This window comes from Pteropus alecto, unplaced genomic scaffold (genome assembly GCF_000325575.1).
Source record: "Pteropus alecto unplaced genomic scaffold, ASM32557v1 scaffold88, whole genome shotgun sequence".
NCBI classification, from domain to species: domain Eukaryota; kingdom Metazoa; phylum Chordata; class Mammalia; order Chiroptera; family Pteropodidae; genus Pteropus; species Pteropus alecto.
Genome location: NW_006494611.1, coordinates 16,552,343 through 16,569,412, shown reverse-complemented (window position 1 = coordinate 16,569,412; position 17,070 = coordinate 16,552,343). Strand labels below are relative to the sequence as shown.

The 17,070-nt window shown below is 32.0% G+C and overlaps 1 protein-coding gene across 4 annotated transcripts in view; it reads left to right on the top strand.

Annotated features, from left to right (window-relative positions):
* Nucleotides 1–17,070, top strand: part of KIF20B (kinesin family member 20B) — a 70,510-nt gene that overhangs the window by 39,492 nt on the left and 13,948 nt on the right. For all 4 annotated transcript variants that reach the window (XM_006925961.3, XM_006925960.3, XM_025042258.1 and 1 more), the window contains exons 21-25: nt 2,463–2,582; nt 4,274–4,334; nt 10,916–11,041; nt 11,694–11,821; nt 13,650–13,805. In XM_006925961.3, coding sequence (XP_006926023.1) covers nt 2,463–2,582; nt 4,274–4,334; nt 10,916–11,041; nt 11,694–11,821; nt 13,650–13,805 — 591 coding nt within the window. The remainder of the gene's footprint in view (nt 1–2,462; nt 2,583–4,273; nt 4,335–10,915; nt 11,042–11,693; nt 11,822–13,649; nt 13,806–17,070) is intronic.

Genomic DNA, 17,070 nt, shown 5'->3' with positions numbered 1-17,070 from the left:
TTCTTCCTTTTCTAGTTTTTTAAGATGAAGCGTTAAGTTGTTTATTTGGGCTCGTTCTTGATTTTGGAGGTAGGCCCGTAATGATATGAACTTTCCTCTTATGACTGCTTTTGCCATGTTAAAAGTTTTGATATGTTGTACTATCATTATCATTCGTTTCTATGTTTCTCTTGATCTCTCTTTTTATTTCTTCTCTGACCCAGTTATTCTTTCATAGCATGTTGTTTAATCTCCATGTATTTGTGGTTCTTCCTGATTTCTTTTTACAGTTGATCTCTAGTTTCAAAGCATTATGATCAGAGAATATCATACGATTTCGACCCTCTTATATTTGTTGAGGCTATCTCTGTGTCTCAGTATGTGGTCGATTCTTGAGAATGTTCTGTGTGCACTAGAGAAGAATGTATAGACAGCAGTTTGGGGATAAAAGGCTCTGTAAATGTCAATTATGTCTAGTTGGTCTAATGTGTCCTTTAAGGATGTTATTGCCTTATGGATTTTCTGTTTAGATGGTCTGTCCATATCCGATAGTAGAGTATTTAGGTCCCCTACTATGATAGTGTTTTGGTCTATTTCTCTCTTTAGTTCTATTAGTAATTGCTTTATATATTTTGGGGCTCCCTGATTGGGAGCATAGATATTAATAAGTGTTATGTCTTCTTGGTGCATGATTCCCTTTATCATTATGAAGTGTCCCTCGGTATCTTTCTTTACTTTTTTTATTTTGAAGTCTCTTTCATCCGATATTAGTACCACTACTCCCACTTTTCTCTGAACGCCATTTGCTTGAAATATCATTTTCCGCCCTTTCACTTTGAGCCTACATTTGTCTTTGGAGGTGAGATGTGTCTCCTGGAGGCAGCATATGGTTGATTTTTTTTTTTTTTTTTTTTGATCCATTCTGCAAGTCTGTGCCTTTTTATTGGTGACTTCAGTCCATTTATATTTAGGGTGATTATTGAAATATAGCCATTTTATCTTTTACTTTCTGGTAGCTCGGTGTTTCCATTGCTTCCTTGTCCTTGTGTTTTTATTTTCTTTATTTTGGTTGGCTTTTATGGTTTTTCCCTCTGGTCCTTCTTGTTTTATGTTATATACTTTGGTTCTGAATCTTTGGCGTGTGGTTACCATTATGTATACATAGTTATTGTATGTACTGGTATGCTTTTATTTTTATAAATGGGATCAACTATATATAAATATTGCTTTTCAATTTATTCCATTTTTAAGTATTTTTTCTTCTACTTATAGAGGTATCTCTTTTTATGTAATGTTTTACTGTATAGATGACTTTTTACCATTATTCTACAGTGGGAATTAAGAGTGTTTTCTATTTTTCAAAAATAAACAATGTATAGCATCAATGCTAATAATAATAATAGCATCTGAGTTTACATACATCATCTCATTTAATTCTCAGACAAATGTTAAGAGTAGGCACTGTTTTTGACTTCTGTTGTATGGATAAGGAAACATGCATTAAGAGATATAACTTGTCCAAGTTCACTTAGCTAGTAAGTGGCAGAGCCAGGATGGAAACTGAACCAGGCCAATGTGCATCTTGGTGCAACATATAGTCTCTATTTATTATTGGCTGACAGTTTATTTCTGTAAAATTAATTAGGATGGTGTTTATTGCTGTAATTCTATATTTTATAAGAGATAGAAGCAAATAATAATATATATTTATAAATATTTATTATAGTATATTTAGAACATACAGAGGGCCTAAAAAGAATGTAAAAATCCCAGGAAACCAAATCACACAGAGCCATTATTATTATGACATCGCCATGATTATTTTGAAGGAGAACTTTTTTAAATTAATTTTTTTCAATATTAGAGATCTCTAGGATTGGCAAAATGGAAATTGGCTTAAAGATGTACAGAGATTACCTTTGTTTCTCTCTTTTTTTTTTTGGTAAAGATTTTCATGCTCGTTTATGATGCTTTTGATTTCTCTAACAATTTTGTAGAATTAGGTACCGGTAACACCAAAAATCAATTACCCTTGTCTTACATGGGTACCTTTTGATCACATAATTGTTTCATTTTCATTCTCTACGTGTTATTATGAGTTTTAAATGTATATCTTGTATTACTGGATCATATTACTCAATAAACCTTGGAAATGTGAGCCAGTATTTTCCCTCTAGAATGTCTCTGTTGATTTTTCCATAATGATTTTGCTGTTGCATGCAAGGTGCTATGTTGATTCTTTTTTGAGAGAACTTACAGAGTGATATTCTTTAAACTCTGAGTTTGATATGTTGTAAGAAGAAAATTATTTCTTTATATGCATTCTACTGCTGATAATTTGAAACTCATGTAGTATGTTAGAATATGTAATTTTTCTAATGGGTTTTTAAGTGCATGAATCTTTAACCAGTGGCCATAAATTATAAACAATAAAAAGCAATTAGTATTTTAAAAATATTTCATTTCTTTTATAAACATTATAGGTATCTGTTATGCGTGATGAGGAGAAGTTACTGAGGATTAAATTTAATGAACTGGAGAAAAAGAAAAACCAGTGTTCTCAGGATATAGATATGAAACAGCGAACCATTCAGCAACTCAAGGTAACAGTTTTGTTTTTAAAGATAGTTTAAATAGAGTCTGTATATTTTAGTGTCTAAGTAAATATATCAGTGTTTATAACATTCTCTTTTTGACCTTTTCTGGAGTCGAAAAATAAATTGGTTAAAATTAAATAACTACTAGTGATTTACCTCTTGTGAATAGAGCATGGAAAGGGAAAAGTAGTAACTTTGCAGTGGAGAAACCTGGCAGACACCACCTTAACCAAGTGTTCAAGAACAATATCACCAGCTGCAAGTCAAATTGATACATGTACTTCCTGATTTGATGTCACCAGAAGGGCACATCTGTGTGGTATTCTTCCCCCAAATTCATTTCCTCAGTCTAATGGTGAGAAAACATAAGACAGACCCAAATGGAGGATGTCCTAAAAAATACCCAACCAGTAAAAACGATCAAAGTCATTAAAAAAAAGTTACCAAGGAACTATCACAGATTGGACACCAAGGAGACATAATGGCTAAGTGCAGTGTTGTATCCTGTATAGAATCCTAGAACTGAAAAAGGGCATCAGTGAAGAAACTCATGAAATTCAAATAAAGTCTGTACTGTTATTTATAGAAGTATAAGAATGCTAATTTCTTTTTTCTATACAAAAATGATTGTTTCAATGTTCTAAATAACAGCTTCACAACTCAACTGCTGATTTTTCTGTGTCCAATGTTAGTTTCTTAATATTTAAATCAATATATCATGGTAATAGAAGATGTTAATCATAGGGGAAGCTTAAGAGATTATACAGAAATCTCTCTATCTTTGTAACTCTTTTGCTAATCCTTTGTAATCTCCGCTGTCTTTGTAAATCTAAAATTATTTCAAAACAAAAAATAAAAAGAAAATAAAACTCAGGTCTTGTAAAAAGTATTTTTTTTACAGGACAGTTAAGCAAACTTTCTAAACTTTCTAAATGGTTATATTTTACTCCACATCAATTAGTTGGATAAGGCAACAATAAAAGAAAAGTTGTGTTCTTTGTATGTTTGCTTTTTAGTGAAGCAAACTAATGAATATTCAGGTATAAACGTTTGATTTAAATTTTTAACTAAATATAATACTAATAAAGCAATCTGTGTTCTCATAATACGATTCAGAGATATACAGTTTCTGAAGTGATCCATTCTAAGACTTATAAAGTGAGGAGATAGTGCTGAAGTTAGATGAGATAAGTAGTGAGGTTGGATTACCTGACAGGTTAAAATTAGAATTGAAGGATTTCCGGTACGCATAATTTAATCTTACCTCTTAAGACTCTGGTTATTTTTCAAACCTTCCATCTACTTTCCATGTAGGCAATGGAGGGTTCTATTTTTCTGTATTTTGAATTTACTGATAGGAAACTTTTTTGATTTTTCTTGTTCCTCCTTTGTTAAATACTTAGTAAACCTCCATGTCCTTATTTTTGCTTTTTATAGTGAACGCAGTAGCTTAAAGTGTTAAGTAAGATGACTGGGCAGTAACTTTGAGATAGTATAAAAATATAAAGTTATTATTTTTTTCTTATTACACTCTCACCCTTCCCTTTTCTCCACGGTAAAAGAAACTTGGAAACTTGAGACTAATAGCCTTGTGGGAGACAGATTTCAAACCTAATATTGAACCTTGTTTTTAAGTTCCACCATTAAATATTGTGTTTGTTACATTTGCATTTAATTCATATTCTTTCATTTTGCAGGAGCAGTTAAGTAATCAGAAAGTGGAAGAAGCTATACAGCAGTATGAGAAAGTATGCAAAGGTCAGGAGCAAACCACTCACTACTTGTAGTACTAAAATGACTGGCAAAGTAGTTATAATAACAGTTGATTTAGCATTTTTCTTTGAAAATTCTAAAGTAAAGTAAGGGCAGCATATGCTCATCTGTAACTTTATCAAAAGAGAAAAACATTGATTCTGATGAGTAACTTATCAACGAGTAACTTTATGCTTGGAAAAATAAAACATTGAGAAATATTCAGTCAAAGCAACATTGATTTCTGTTTCTATCTAGGTACTGGCCATTATTTTTGAAAAATAAAGACAGTCAGAGTTACATAGATCACAAATGAATGGAATAGATTTCTAGACAAAATCATGTAAAGAATATAGTTCAAATGAAATGTCTTTAAAATTATATTTTATGAAGTTTTTAAAAAACATTTATTTAGTTTCAAATTGTATGTGCTGAATTATTCTTTTTTAATTCAAATTGTATTGATTTTTTATTTAAAATGTTATAAAAATACCTTTGTAGATGAAATCTATGTATTTCTGTTCATAAAATTATGCTAATTCCTTGCTATCACTCACCCCTTAACAAAAAATTGCATTTTCAGGTCCTGAGGCTTTCTCTGGCTTCTGTGTTTCTTTTAAATACTGAATGCCATTCACTTGGCTATCTTAATAAATTAAATTCTTTTTTCAAAAAAAAATTGAGATACAATACATATACCATAAAATTTACCCTTTAAAAGTGTACATTTTAGTGGATTTTAGCATATTCACAAGATTGTACAAACACTACCACTATCTAGTTCCAGAACATTTTCATCACCCCCATAAGCCAGTCACTGTCAACCACTAGTCTACTTTCTGTTTCTCTGGATTTGCCTGTTGTAGACATTTCATGTAAGTGGTTCATAGAATATGGCCTTTTGTGTCTAACTTTTTCACTTAGAATGTTTTCAGGTTTCATCCATATGGTAGCAGGTGTCAGTACTTATTATTTTTTATGGCCAACTAATATTCCATTGTATGAATAGACCATATTTTATGTATCAGTTGATGATATAGATTATTTCCACTTTTTGGCTTCTGTGAATATTTGTGTACAAGTTTTTGGGTGAACATATGTTTTCAATTCTCTTGGGGCTATATATCTAAGAGTGGAACCACTAGGTCACATGGTAACCGTGTGTTTAACTTTATGAGGAACTGTTAAAGTTTTCCACAGTAGTTACACTTCTACCAGCAGTGGATAAGAGCTCCAATTTCTCCACATTATTATTAACACTTGTTACTTTTTCATTTTTAAAGTCATATCTTTATTTGTTTCTTAAGGCTACTGTAACAAAGTACCATACTAGGTAGCTTAAAACAATAGAAATTTATTCTCTCATAGTCCTGAGAGCTAGAAATCCAAAAATAAAAGTATCGATATGTTCCTTTTGAAGGTTATGGGGAAGAATCTTGTCGTTTCTAGTTTCTGGTGGTTGATGGCAATGTATCAAGCATAACTCCAGTCTGCCTTTGTTTTAACATGGCCATCTTCACTCTGGGTGTGTCTATCTTCTCTCTATGTATTTGTCCAAATTTCATTCCTCTTGTAAGTATATCAGTCATATTGAACTTAGAGCCCACCTCAAAGACCCTATTGCAAAGACCCTATTTCCAAATAAGGTTATATTCATAGTGGGTGGACATAAATTTTTTGAGAATACTATTTAACATAACATACTGATAAGTTATAAAGTAATGTGTCATTGTGGTATGTCATATGTGCATTTCCCTAATGACTAATGATATTGAGAGTCTAGTCTTGAGCTCCTGGTCATTCGTACATCTTCTTTGGCTAAATGTCTCTTAAGTCCTTTGGCCATTTTTAAGTTGGGTTGTCTTTTTATTATGGAGTTGTTAAGAGTTCTTTTTATGTTATAGATACTAGACCCTTATCAGATGAATGATTTGCAGATGTTTTCTCCCATTCTTTCGGTTGTTTTTCACTTCCTTCATATGTCCTTTGATGTGTAAATGTTTTTAATTTTGGTGTAGTCCAATTTACCTATTTTGTTTTGATTGCTCATTCTTTAGGTGTGTGTCTAAGAAATGTTGCCTATACCAAAGTCATCTAGGTTTTCTTCTAAGAGTTTTATAGTTTTAGCTCTTATATTTAGGTCTTTTATCCATTTTGAGTTAGTCCATTTGAATATAATTTTGTGTTTTGTGAGAGGTAAGTGTCTAACTTAGTTCTTTTAAGTATATGGAGACCAGCTCTCCCAGCACCATTTACTGAAAAGACTGTTCTTTTCTCCCATGGCATTGTTTGTGCACTTTTGTTGAAAATCAGCTGACCATGAATGTGAGGGTTTATATCTGGACTCTTAATTTTGTTTCATTGATCTACATTCCTATCTTTATGCTGGTACCACACTGTATTGTTATTGTAGCTTTATATAAATTTTTAAATGAGAAGTGTGAATTCTCCCACTTTTGTTCTCCTTTTGCAAGGTTGTTTTGACTATTTTGGGCTTCTTGAATTTGTACATGAATTTTAGGATCAGCTTGTCAGTTTCTGCAAATGAGCCAGCCTGTATTAATGGGGATTGTGTTAAATCTGAGGACCTATTAGGGGAAATTGCCAACCTAACAATATTAATCATGAATGTGGGGTATCGTTTCATTTAGCTAGACCTTCTATAATTTTTTCGATGATTTTTTTTAGTTTTCAGTATATAAGTTTTGCACATCTTTTGCTAATTTGTTTCTAAATATATTATTCTTTGTAGTGCTTTTGAAAATGGAATTATTTTCTTAATACCATTTTTGGATTGTTCATTGCTAATATATAGAAACATAATTGTTTTGATTATATTGGTCATGTATCTTGCAACCTTGCTAGTTTATGAGCTCTAATAATGTTTTCTTTCCTTTTTTTTTTTTTGTGGATTCCTTAGGATTTTCTATATACAAGATCATGTCTTCTGCAAATAGAGTTAGTTTTACTTTTCTCTTTCCATTCTTTTTACCTTTTATTTTTCATTCTTGCCTAATTGCCCTGGTAAAACCTCCAGAATAGTGTTGAATAGAAATGGCGACAGTGGACATCCTTGTTTTGTTTCTGGTATTAGGAGGAACTTTTCATTCTTTCACCATTATACATAATGTTAGGTGTGGTGTTTTGTAGATGCCTTTTATCATGTTTAGTTCCCTTCTGTTCCTCATTTGTTGAGTATTTTTATCATGAGAGGGTGTTGGATTTTGGCAAATGCTTTTTTTTGCATATATTGAAATTATCATGTGATTTTATTCTTTATTAATACAGTGTATTGCACTGATTGATTTTCATATGTTGAACCAAACTTGCATTCCTGAGATGAATTCCACTTGGTCTAGTGTATAATGCTTTTTATATGTTGCTAGATTCAGTTTGCTAATATTCTGTTGAGGTTTGCATCTATATTCATGGGAGATATTGTTCTATAGTTTCCTTTTCTTATGCTGAGTGGTTTTGGAGTCTTACTGAATTCTGAACCTGAATGTCTCTTTCTGCCCAAACTATCTTAACTTTATTATCTATGTTTCTACTATGGATCACTACTGTTTCTAATGTTTGGACCAGGGATTAGCAAATGGCTGCCTCACTAAATCCAGCTTACTGCCTAATTTTGTAAATAAAGTTTTATTGGAACATAGCAACGTATTCTCTTCTATATTATCTGTGGCTTTCACATTACAGTGGCAGGTAAATAGTTGTGACAGACCTTAAAATAGCTACTGTCTGACACTTCACAGAAAATGTTTGCCATCCCTGGGTTTAGACTCTAAATATCATTTCCCCTCGCCCTCAGATTCAGTACCTAAATTCCGTTACTACTTTTTCCTAGTGACTCTTCATATTTGTCCTATCCCTTTGCCAGGCCTTATATCAAACTCACTCTCTTGATAGCCACACAGATGGATTAATTTTTTTCTAAAACTCTGTGTTATTTTCCTATTAAAAGTTTTCAACCATTTCATATTACCCACACAATAACATTCACTCTCTCTCTAGCTTGACATTCCAGCCTACCTTTTCATCACCTAGTATTGCATAACTTTTTGTTATGGCCACACTAATTTGTTTTGTTCTTAATCTTACCCTGCTCCATTTTGCCTCTGTTCCCATGATAAGCTAAATAAAAGACTACATTTCCTTTGGAAATGTATGATCTCAAGAAAACACCTCAGCAGAAATTGCTAACTAAAACAATGAGTTTTTATAGATTGGGGAAATGTTGAGAAACTTTTCCATATAGCCATATGCGGATCCACCTTATCTCCCCCTTCCTCCTTTTAAACCTCTTTCTTTTTAAAGGCTACGTAGTATTCTATTTTATTAATACTGAAATATCAATTTATTTAATATGGCCTCTTTTTTTAAAATGGAAAATAATTTATTGTAAAAAAGCCTTAAGTAATCTGACAAAATTGGTTAGGCTAGAGGAAATAAAACTGATTTTAATATGTACACAAGAAAACACTATTGCAAGGAATAGAATCCTTCCTGTGACCAAAGACATGATGTTGATCATAAATGAAACATATTTCAGAGTTCAGTAAAGGGAATATTATATGCTAATTTAAGGTACACTTTCAATTGCTTGTAAAGTTGAGATAATGATTCCAACCGTCTTAAGTTTTTCCAAATTTTAATTTAAAAAGAAGAGAGTCAGAAGGTCAATACTTGAATACCCTTTATTATATACACTATTTTTTAATATTTTGCCATATTTGCATCTCTTTTATCTCTCATATATGTATATATTAAACTGAGCAACTTAAAAGGTATTTGCATGCATCAGTGGTACTTTACGCATAAATACTTTATCATGAAATTTGTAAGGTAAAGACATTGTCTTACATAAGCACAATATCATCATATCTAAGAAAATTAACAGGACATTTTACAGTCTAGTCTTTGGTAATATGACCTCTTTTGATGAAAAGATTTTTTCAGACATTTTTGTTATAGACATCACCATGGACGTTTTCGTCTTTGTGTACATATGTAAATATATTTATAGAGGGAATTTCTAGCAATGTAATTGTTGGCCCAAATGATGTGTATTTGAAATTTTGAAGACTATTGCTATTCTGCCCGTCAAAATGGCTATACTAGTTTATATTCACATAATAGTATATCAAGTGCCCGTTTCCCCACATTTTGCCAGTATTACGTGTTACCAAATTTTAAGTTTATTGCCAGTATGATAAGTGAAATGGTATCACATGATTTTAAGCTTTTGTACTTGTTTTGTAGACATCTGGTATACTGGTATTCTGAAATATAGTTGAACTATAACTGAGTATTTCTAATCTAGGGTTTTGCATGACATTTATGTGTCATTTTTATCGCTAGCTCGTGTAATGTCCCTTCTTCTTTGTACTTGTTCTCAAATGTTATGCTTAAGCCTTTCCTCCTTGAATCCTTCCCAGGACATTATAGCTCTCAGTGATCCTCTCTCCTGAATGTTAAGCACTTGACTGCTTGTTCATTCGACAGTCACTTATTTAGCTATAACTCATAGCTATCACTATGATGAGATATCTGTCTCATAGCTGTCTTTATGTTGCTTTATTTTTTGTTTTTGTTTGTTGCATATTTCTGGATTCTTTCCTGAAATAAAATGTTAATTATTGGAGGCATCAACTGATAATGTAATTCTCTTTTTTCTTTTACTGCTCCTGCCTTTCAAATAATAAGCGGATAGCCATTGGCAGGTTATTGGTGTCTTGGGACTTTACTAATTGATAACTAGATATTTAAACTCTTTCATTCTGGTCCTCAAATTTAGTGCAAAATATAGAGTGGAAGAGGAAAGGGATTCTTAAAATAAGCTTATAAAATTACTTAATTGTATAATATGAATATATTTGAAAATCATGCTTTTTGAAAGGAGTTGATATGATAATACCAAGACTCCTTTCATTTTAAGACTCCTCTTAGAATTAATACATCAATAGAGAGATATACTGAAAATTACTTATATGAGTAAAATTGTTTGTAAAGCATTATTGTCATTTTTCAAGGGCTGGAAACAGTAAGGCTGGTCACGCAGTCTTTTCTGAAGAGCTGGTTTTAAAAACACTAGAAATAAGTATTTCACTTTGAAATTTTTTCTATAAAACAATTCTTGAGATTTAAAAACAAGTCAAATTGGGATTGAGCCTTTTTTGTTTTTAGGAGATAAAAGTTTTAGTTTGAGAATATTAACACTAAAAATAAGTGTTTTGCCAAATAATGTCTTTTTCTAAATCCCAAGATATGTGCTTATTAGTATAAATAGTTTTATACTTTGAAAATTTGTTAATTTTATCTAAAAAGATTTCTTTTGCATCTATCCATCCATTCTTGTAATCCTCCAAGCATCCACCAGTACATCAGATATTTATTTGGTGCTTCATGTATGCCAGTGCTGTTCTAGGCATTGAGAATGTAGCAGTGAGTAAGACAAAGTTTCTGTCTATATAGAGCTCATATTCTATTATAGTTAATAAAAGTGTATTTTAATTTTAGAAGAACTCAAAAATTGGATATCTATATTTAGATGTAATTTCTAAAATGTTCCCCCCAATTTTTAGATCTAAATGTTAAAGAAAAAATAATTGAAGACATGCGAATGACACTGGAAGAACAAGAACAAACTCAGGTAGAACAAGATAAAGTGCTCGAAGCTAAATTAGAGGAAGCTGAAAGTCTGGCCACAGGTAAAACAAGATTGCTTAAATGTCCAAGGCATACACGTCCATTTTCTTATTTTCCTGGATATCATTTAAAGTAGCATTTATAATAATTCATAATGAAAAAGTATTTGTGTTTTTGGAATATCTTGTCACTTGCCATTTTCCAATGTGATAAAAAATGTTTTATCTAATTAAAATTGTATATAGTAAAGAAAGAAGAAGGACATGTTCATAATAACTGGATGATAACTTACAGTATTCTCTAGACATTAAGAATAAACTTTCAACAGTTTTAAACCTCTAACTAGTTCTTAGTATCATCTTGTATATTTATCTCAATATCAATACTCTAATTTTGTCCTTCAGAATATCATCACAGTTTTTTATTTTTGAGAACTACATTGTTTCCTCTATAATTAATGTTGACATTTGTTTATACTGTATACTTTGATTACTATTCAGTGGGTTTCCTAGAGGTCCTTGTAGATCCTCTTCTCTAAGAATCTGGTAAGAACTCTTAAAAATGCAGCCCTTGTATAGTCTTAGTTCTGTCTTGGTCTGTGTTCTTTTCCTGGATTCTGCTGATTCTTGTACAGAGCCCATGCCTCATATATCTCTAAATGTTTTAACTTTTTTTACATGTGCTTTTAAAAATAATTTTATATTTTCAAATCAGAATTGGAAAAATTGAAGGAAAAATGCAAAGATCTGGAAACCAAAAATAATGAAAGGTCAAGTAAAGAACTTGAGGATAATACAGATATACTTAGTAAAAAGCTCAGTAAGCTTCAAGATGAGTTACAGGTATGATTTTATTTATATATGTATGTATCTGTCTATATATTATATTTCTCATGAGAGGAGAATTCAGTAAATATTTTATAATTAATTTAGATATGGGTAAAATAATTCGTAGGAAGTGTTACTATATTGATAATAATTTTTTAATATACATTGAAATGACATGGGGAGGAATTTCCCAAGATTCAAAGTACTAATTGCCAAGGAATATACAGTGGTTGGATCTTCAATTTTATATTTTATGTATTTAATACTTAATACTTTCATACTATACCTTATGTCTTTGTACTTATTTTTCTACTCCTTAAGCTTCTTACTCATCAAATATGGTTATGGAGAAGATGACTATTAGGAAATGACTATTTGATTATTGTCACAATATATAATTATTAACTTGGAAAAGAATAGAGTTGTGTATATCTGGACACCGGAATATATTTGAAATCATACTATATAGAAGATATTCTGTTTTGCATTTATATTTTTTCCATGTTCAACTCTAACATACTATGTATAAAATACACCATGTAGGAAAAATTTTTTTAATGAGAGTTACCAAATACTACTTAAAATTTTGTGCATCAGAAGTTGCATTCATAACTAGATTTGAGATTGAATAAAATATAATAATGATTTTGAAATGTTTGCTGCATCTAAATTATTTTCTTAATTTCAGGCTATCCATAATCAGATACTGAACAAATACAAAAAATTACTTTCTTTTGTAACTTAATTGTATATTCTAGAATTACCCTTTCCACTGTGAAAATCCAAAAGAAACTAGAACAAAGTAAATACTCCATTAATTACGAAAAAATACATTAACTGTATTGAGAATGTTCATATTAAGGAGTATTGGTATGCTTTGCATTGTTCTCAAATGATACAATCACTTATCTTAGATTATAGCCTTTGTAATCCAGGAATGGACTGTCATAGCTAATCTAGTACAGTGGTTTTAGAAGCTTTTAAAGCAGTGATATATATCTATATATATTTCAGTGGTATTATTGTTTTTGTTTCAAATGAGGTTTCACTTGGATTTTGAATGTATAAATTAGATAGATGCCTTTGAACCCAAAGGATACGTGGAAGCCACTTTGAAAATTACTAATGAACTACATTCTCTGTACAGCTGTTCTCAATGTTCTTTAAACTAATAAATGTCCCGAAACCCGAGTTATGTTTTACTTGGCATCCTGTATACCCAGGAATATTTTATTTTTGGAACCATACAGTTAGAAATGACCATCACAAACCAAGGGTTGCTTTTTTTTTTTTCCTTTTTGGGTCTCTCATTTTGGGTCTCTAACTCTTTCAGAAATTTAAATTGTTTATTTCTTCTTACACTCACTGATGAAAGAAAGTTCTTAAATAATGGACTTCATAACAAAGTAAAGTTCATAAGGGAAATATTGTATAGCAGGGGTCCCTAAACTCCAGGCCGCAGACCAGTACCAGTCCATGACCTGTTAGGAGCTGGGCCGCCCAGCAAGAGGTGAGCAGCAGGTGAACAAAGCTTCATCTGTATTTGCAGCCGCTCCCCAGCACTAGCATCACTGCCTCAGCTCCACCTCAGATCATCAGGCATTAGATTCTCACAGGATCACTGGTCCCTGGTGCCAAAAAGGTTGACCACTGTATAGGAAAGCAAACCAGCAACATTCATTTTATAATCTGAAATAAACTCTGATCTTGTCATTGCTGAAAGAAAAGCATTTAAGCTTTTAAAAAAGTGAAAAATAATGGGGTGTATGAAAATGGTATAAAAATCATTTTATTATCTACTTCTTAAGCATGTGATAGTTATCTGTACTGTTTATATATACAGGAATCTGAACAGAAATATAACTCTGACAGAAAGAAATGGTTAGATGAAAAAATGATTCTTATCACTCAAGCAAAAGAAGCTGAGAATCTACGAAACAAAGAGATGAAAAAATATGTTGAAGACAGAGACCGTTGTTTAAAGCAACAAAATGAAGTGGTTGGTAGCAATTATACTTTCTCTTTGATGTATTTCACCTGCTTTCTTGGGTATGTTAAATTATCCCTAGGGTTCTTATCAATCTCTGCATGGTTGACTGTTTTTATTTTTTAAAGGCAGCTTTTTTTGTGTGTTGTGAATGAAAAAGGGCCTGTGTAATAAACTTGCCAAGCTCAGCGGAGCTTGGCATAGTAGGCTTGAGAAGCTCAGTGACCAGAAGTTAACCACATAGGATAATCTTATTACTGATTCCTAACTGGGCAGGCCATGGCAGATGGATAGTCACTTCCCAGGTGTATAGGTTCCTTAGCAAAGGTCATTCTTCACCTTAAGTGAGCTCTGTCCATTGTTCTTATGCAGCTCAGGTAACATACCTTTAAAATGTCAGAGTAATTTTCTTTTCTAGACTTCTAAGGCACAGCCACAGGCACCAGAGCACAAGGCCCTCAGCGCATGAGACCACAGAACCCCTCATTGTTACTTTGTTCTCTGAATACCATCTCTGTGTGCTGTAAATGTTATTAACTATCCTGTACCCACCAATGTAAAAGAAGTATGTGTTTCTCCATTTTGCTTTTTATCCAATCCTAGAGACTTCCCCACTTTCCTATCTCCTGCCTCCTTAATCTTCCACAATGGATTTCATGTACCTTTCATCTACTAACATTTTCTCCTTTGATTCTAATGTGTAAAAGGGACTGCAAAACTGCCATTCTCCTGAGCATTTTCTCAATCCATTGAGATCTTGTTTCTGTTCATGTCCTTAAAAATTCAGCTCTAACTTTTATAATAAATAAAACTTTTCTTTAGGTTTTAAATGTTCTTTTGTTGACACAAGATGACTCTTCTGTCCCAATTTATCTTATAGTTCACTAATGTTCTTATTTTAACTTTTCAGCCTAGTAAGCAAGTTGAGGAAACATCTAATTTCTGTCTAGATACAGAACTTAAAAATCTCTTCCTTTTGCTTGCCACAGGATTATTTGTGGATTATATTGTAAAACTTTTTTTTTTTGTATTTTGAAGTATAGATTCTACTAACATGGTATGTATTATTATCTCATATGCCAATTTTGTCAGGACTTTTTTTTACAGTCAGCTAGTTTCTAGCAGACTATAGGTAGAAATAGCCTTCAGTTTTACATTGACTAGCTTTATGTCCTATAGCAATTCTATCTTAGCTTGTTTTATTTCCTCCTTGTTTAAACTGACAGCTTAATCTGTTTGACACCCAATGTTGACCATCAGAAAAAAGAGGTTCATTGATCCTAGAAAAACTATTGAGCAACACATTAATATCTTTAAATGAAAAACTGGCTCTCTATTTACAGTGATAGTAATTTGGCAGTAATTGCATTGTCATCCGTTGGTATTTCCTTTGTTAATGAGAAAATTTTACTGATAACAGATAAACCTTATAGTGAAAACAGGAATATTAATTTTGAAAAGATTAAAGATGATTTTCCCCACGGATTTTTTAAAACATTTTCACCTTTTTATTTCAAAATCATTTTATTTACCGGAAAGTTGTGTAACTAGTAGAGAATTCCTGTATACCCGTCACCCAGCTTGTGATGTTAGCATCTTATGTAACAACAGTGTAGTGATCAAAACCAACAAATTAAAATTATTATAGTACAGTTAGCTAAATTATAGATCTTACTAAAATTCCACCTGATTTCTCACTAATGTTTTTTCTGGGTTTAGGATCTAATCCAAGATACTACATATTTATTTGTCATCTTTCCTTAGAGTCATGACTCTTTTTGTCATATGCCAAATCATATGACAAATACTTAGACTAATACTTGTCATTACTAAAGCTCTGAGATGTCAGTATGTTTCGTTTTATGTGCCAGCTTCATGTGATTGGAGGTGTGCCTTCAGGAAGTGTTGGTTTAAGCAGGATTCTGATGCATCTGTAGTAACAAGAAAGGTTCTTGCTGGTTCTCTGTTCCTGTGCCACAGCCCAACACACTGTTCTGAGCAATAGTAAGATTCAAGAAATGAAACTAAAACTGTTGGCTGTCATAGACACTCCAATTCCAAACCAGGTATAGGGCCACTTCCTTTTCCCAGTCAGTAGTCCATGTGTCAGCAAGTAAAGCTACTTTGAAGTTTTAATACTAGAGGAAGCTAGCTGCTTCCTTTTCCCATATATTTCTTTATAATCATACCTAGGATAAATGTGTCTGCCATATTTAAGAAATAAATTGTTGACTTTTTAAGTTTTTAAAATTGTAACATATAACAGTAAGTAAACAAAACAAACATAGTTCAGTGAATTATTATAAAGCCAGTACCCACTTAACTGTGACCCAGTTCAAGATAAAGAACATTGCCAGCACCGCAGAGGCCATCTCTTCTACTTCTTTCCCAATGGTAGTAACAATTCTTTTAATGTTTTAGTTTAATTCTTTGCTTTGGGCCATTTTTGAATTTTACATAAATGGAAACAATTTGTCTGTTCCTAGCTTTTTTCATTCAGTGTTGTTTGTGAAATCATTAATGTTATTTTATGTAGTCGGAGTTAGTCCATTTTCATTTCCAAATGTTTCAGCGTATGACTCTACCACAGTCTATTCATTTTAATGTTGTTTAATGGTTATTTCTTGTTTGGGGCTGCTGAATAAATTATACAAACATTTGCGCATTTCTCTTAGTACACATGTGCATGTATTTGTTGCATATTTAGCTAAGAATAGAATTGCTAGGTATAGGGTTTACATATGTGGAACTCTAGTAGAATGCCACATTGACTTTCAAAGTAGTTGTACTTATTTATACTCCAACTGATATTGTAGTTGCTGTATAGTCTCACCAACACATGGTGTTATCAGTCATTTTTTATGGCTTTGATGTGCTTTTCCCTAATTAGTTAGGTTGAAGATGGTTTCATTTGTTTATTTGTTCTGCTTTCACATGTCCCTTTGCATACTATTTTCTCTTGAAATGTCCAGCTTTTTCTTGTTGATGTAGGAGTTGCTTATACTTCCTGGACAGGAACCCTTTGTCTGTAATGTATAGCAAGTTCCCTCTTTTCTAGTTTACTTTTTTACTCTCTTATTGCCTTTTTATGAAGAATATATAATTCTTGAACTTATTTTAGTTTATTTTCCTAATCTTCTCATTAATGAACCCCAAGGACGTGAAGATGTTCTCATACTTAGACCATAGAAATGATTTTTGTGTTGATGTGAGATAAGAGTGAATGGGAGCAGAGTTTGCCACCCCAAAATATGCTGCTTTAGGATATTGATTATTT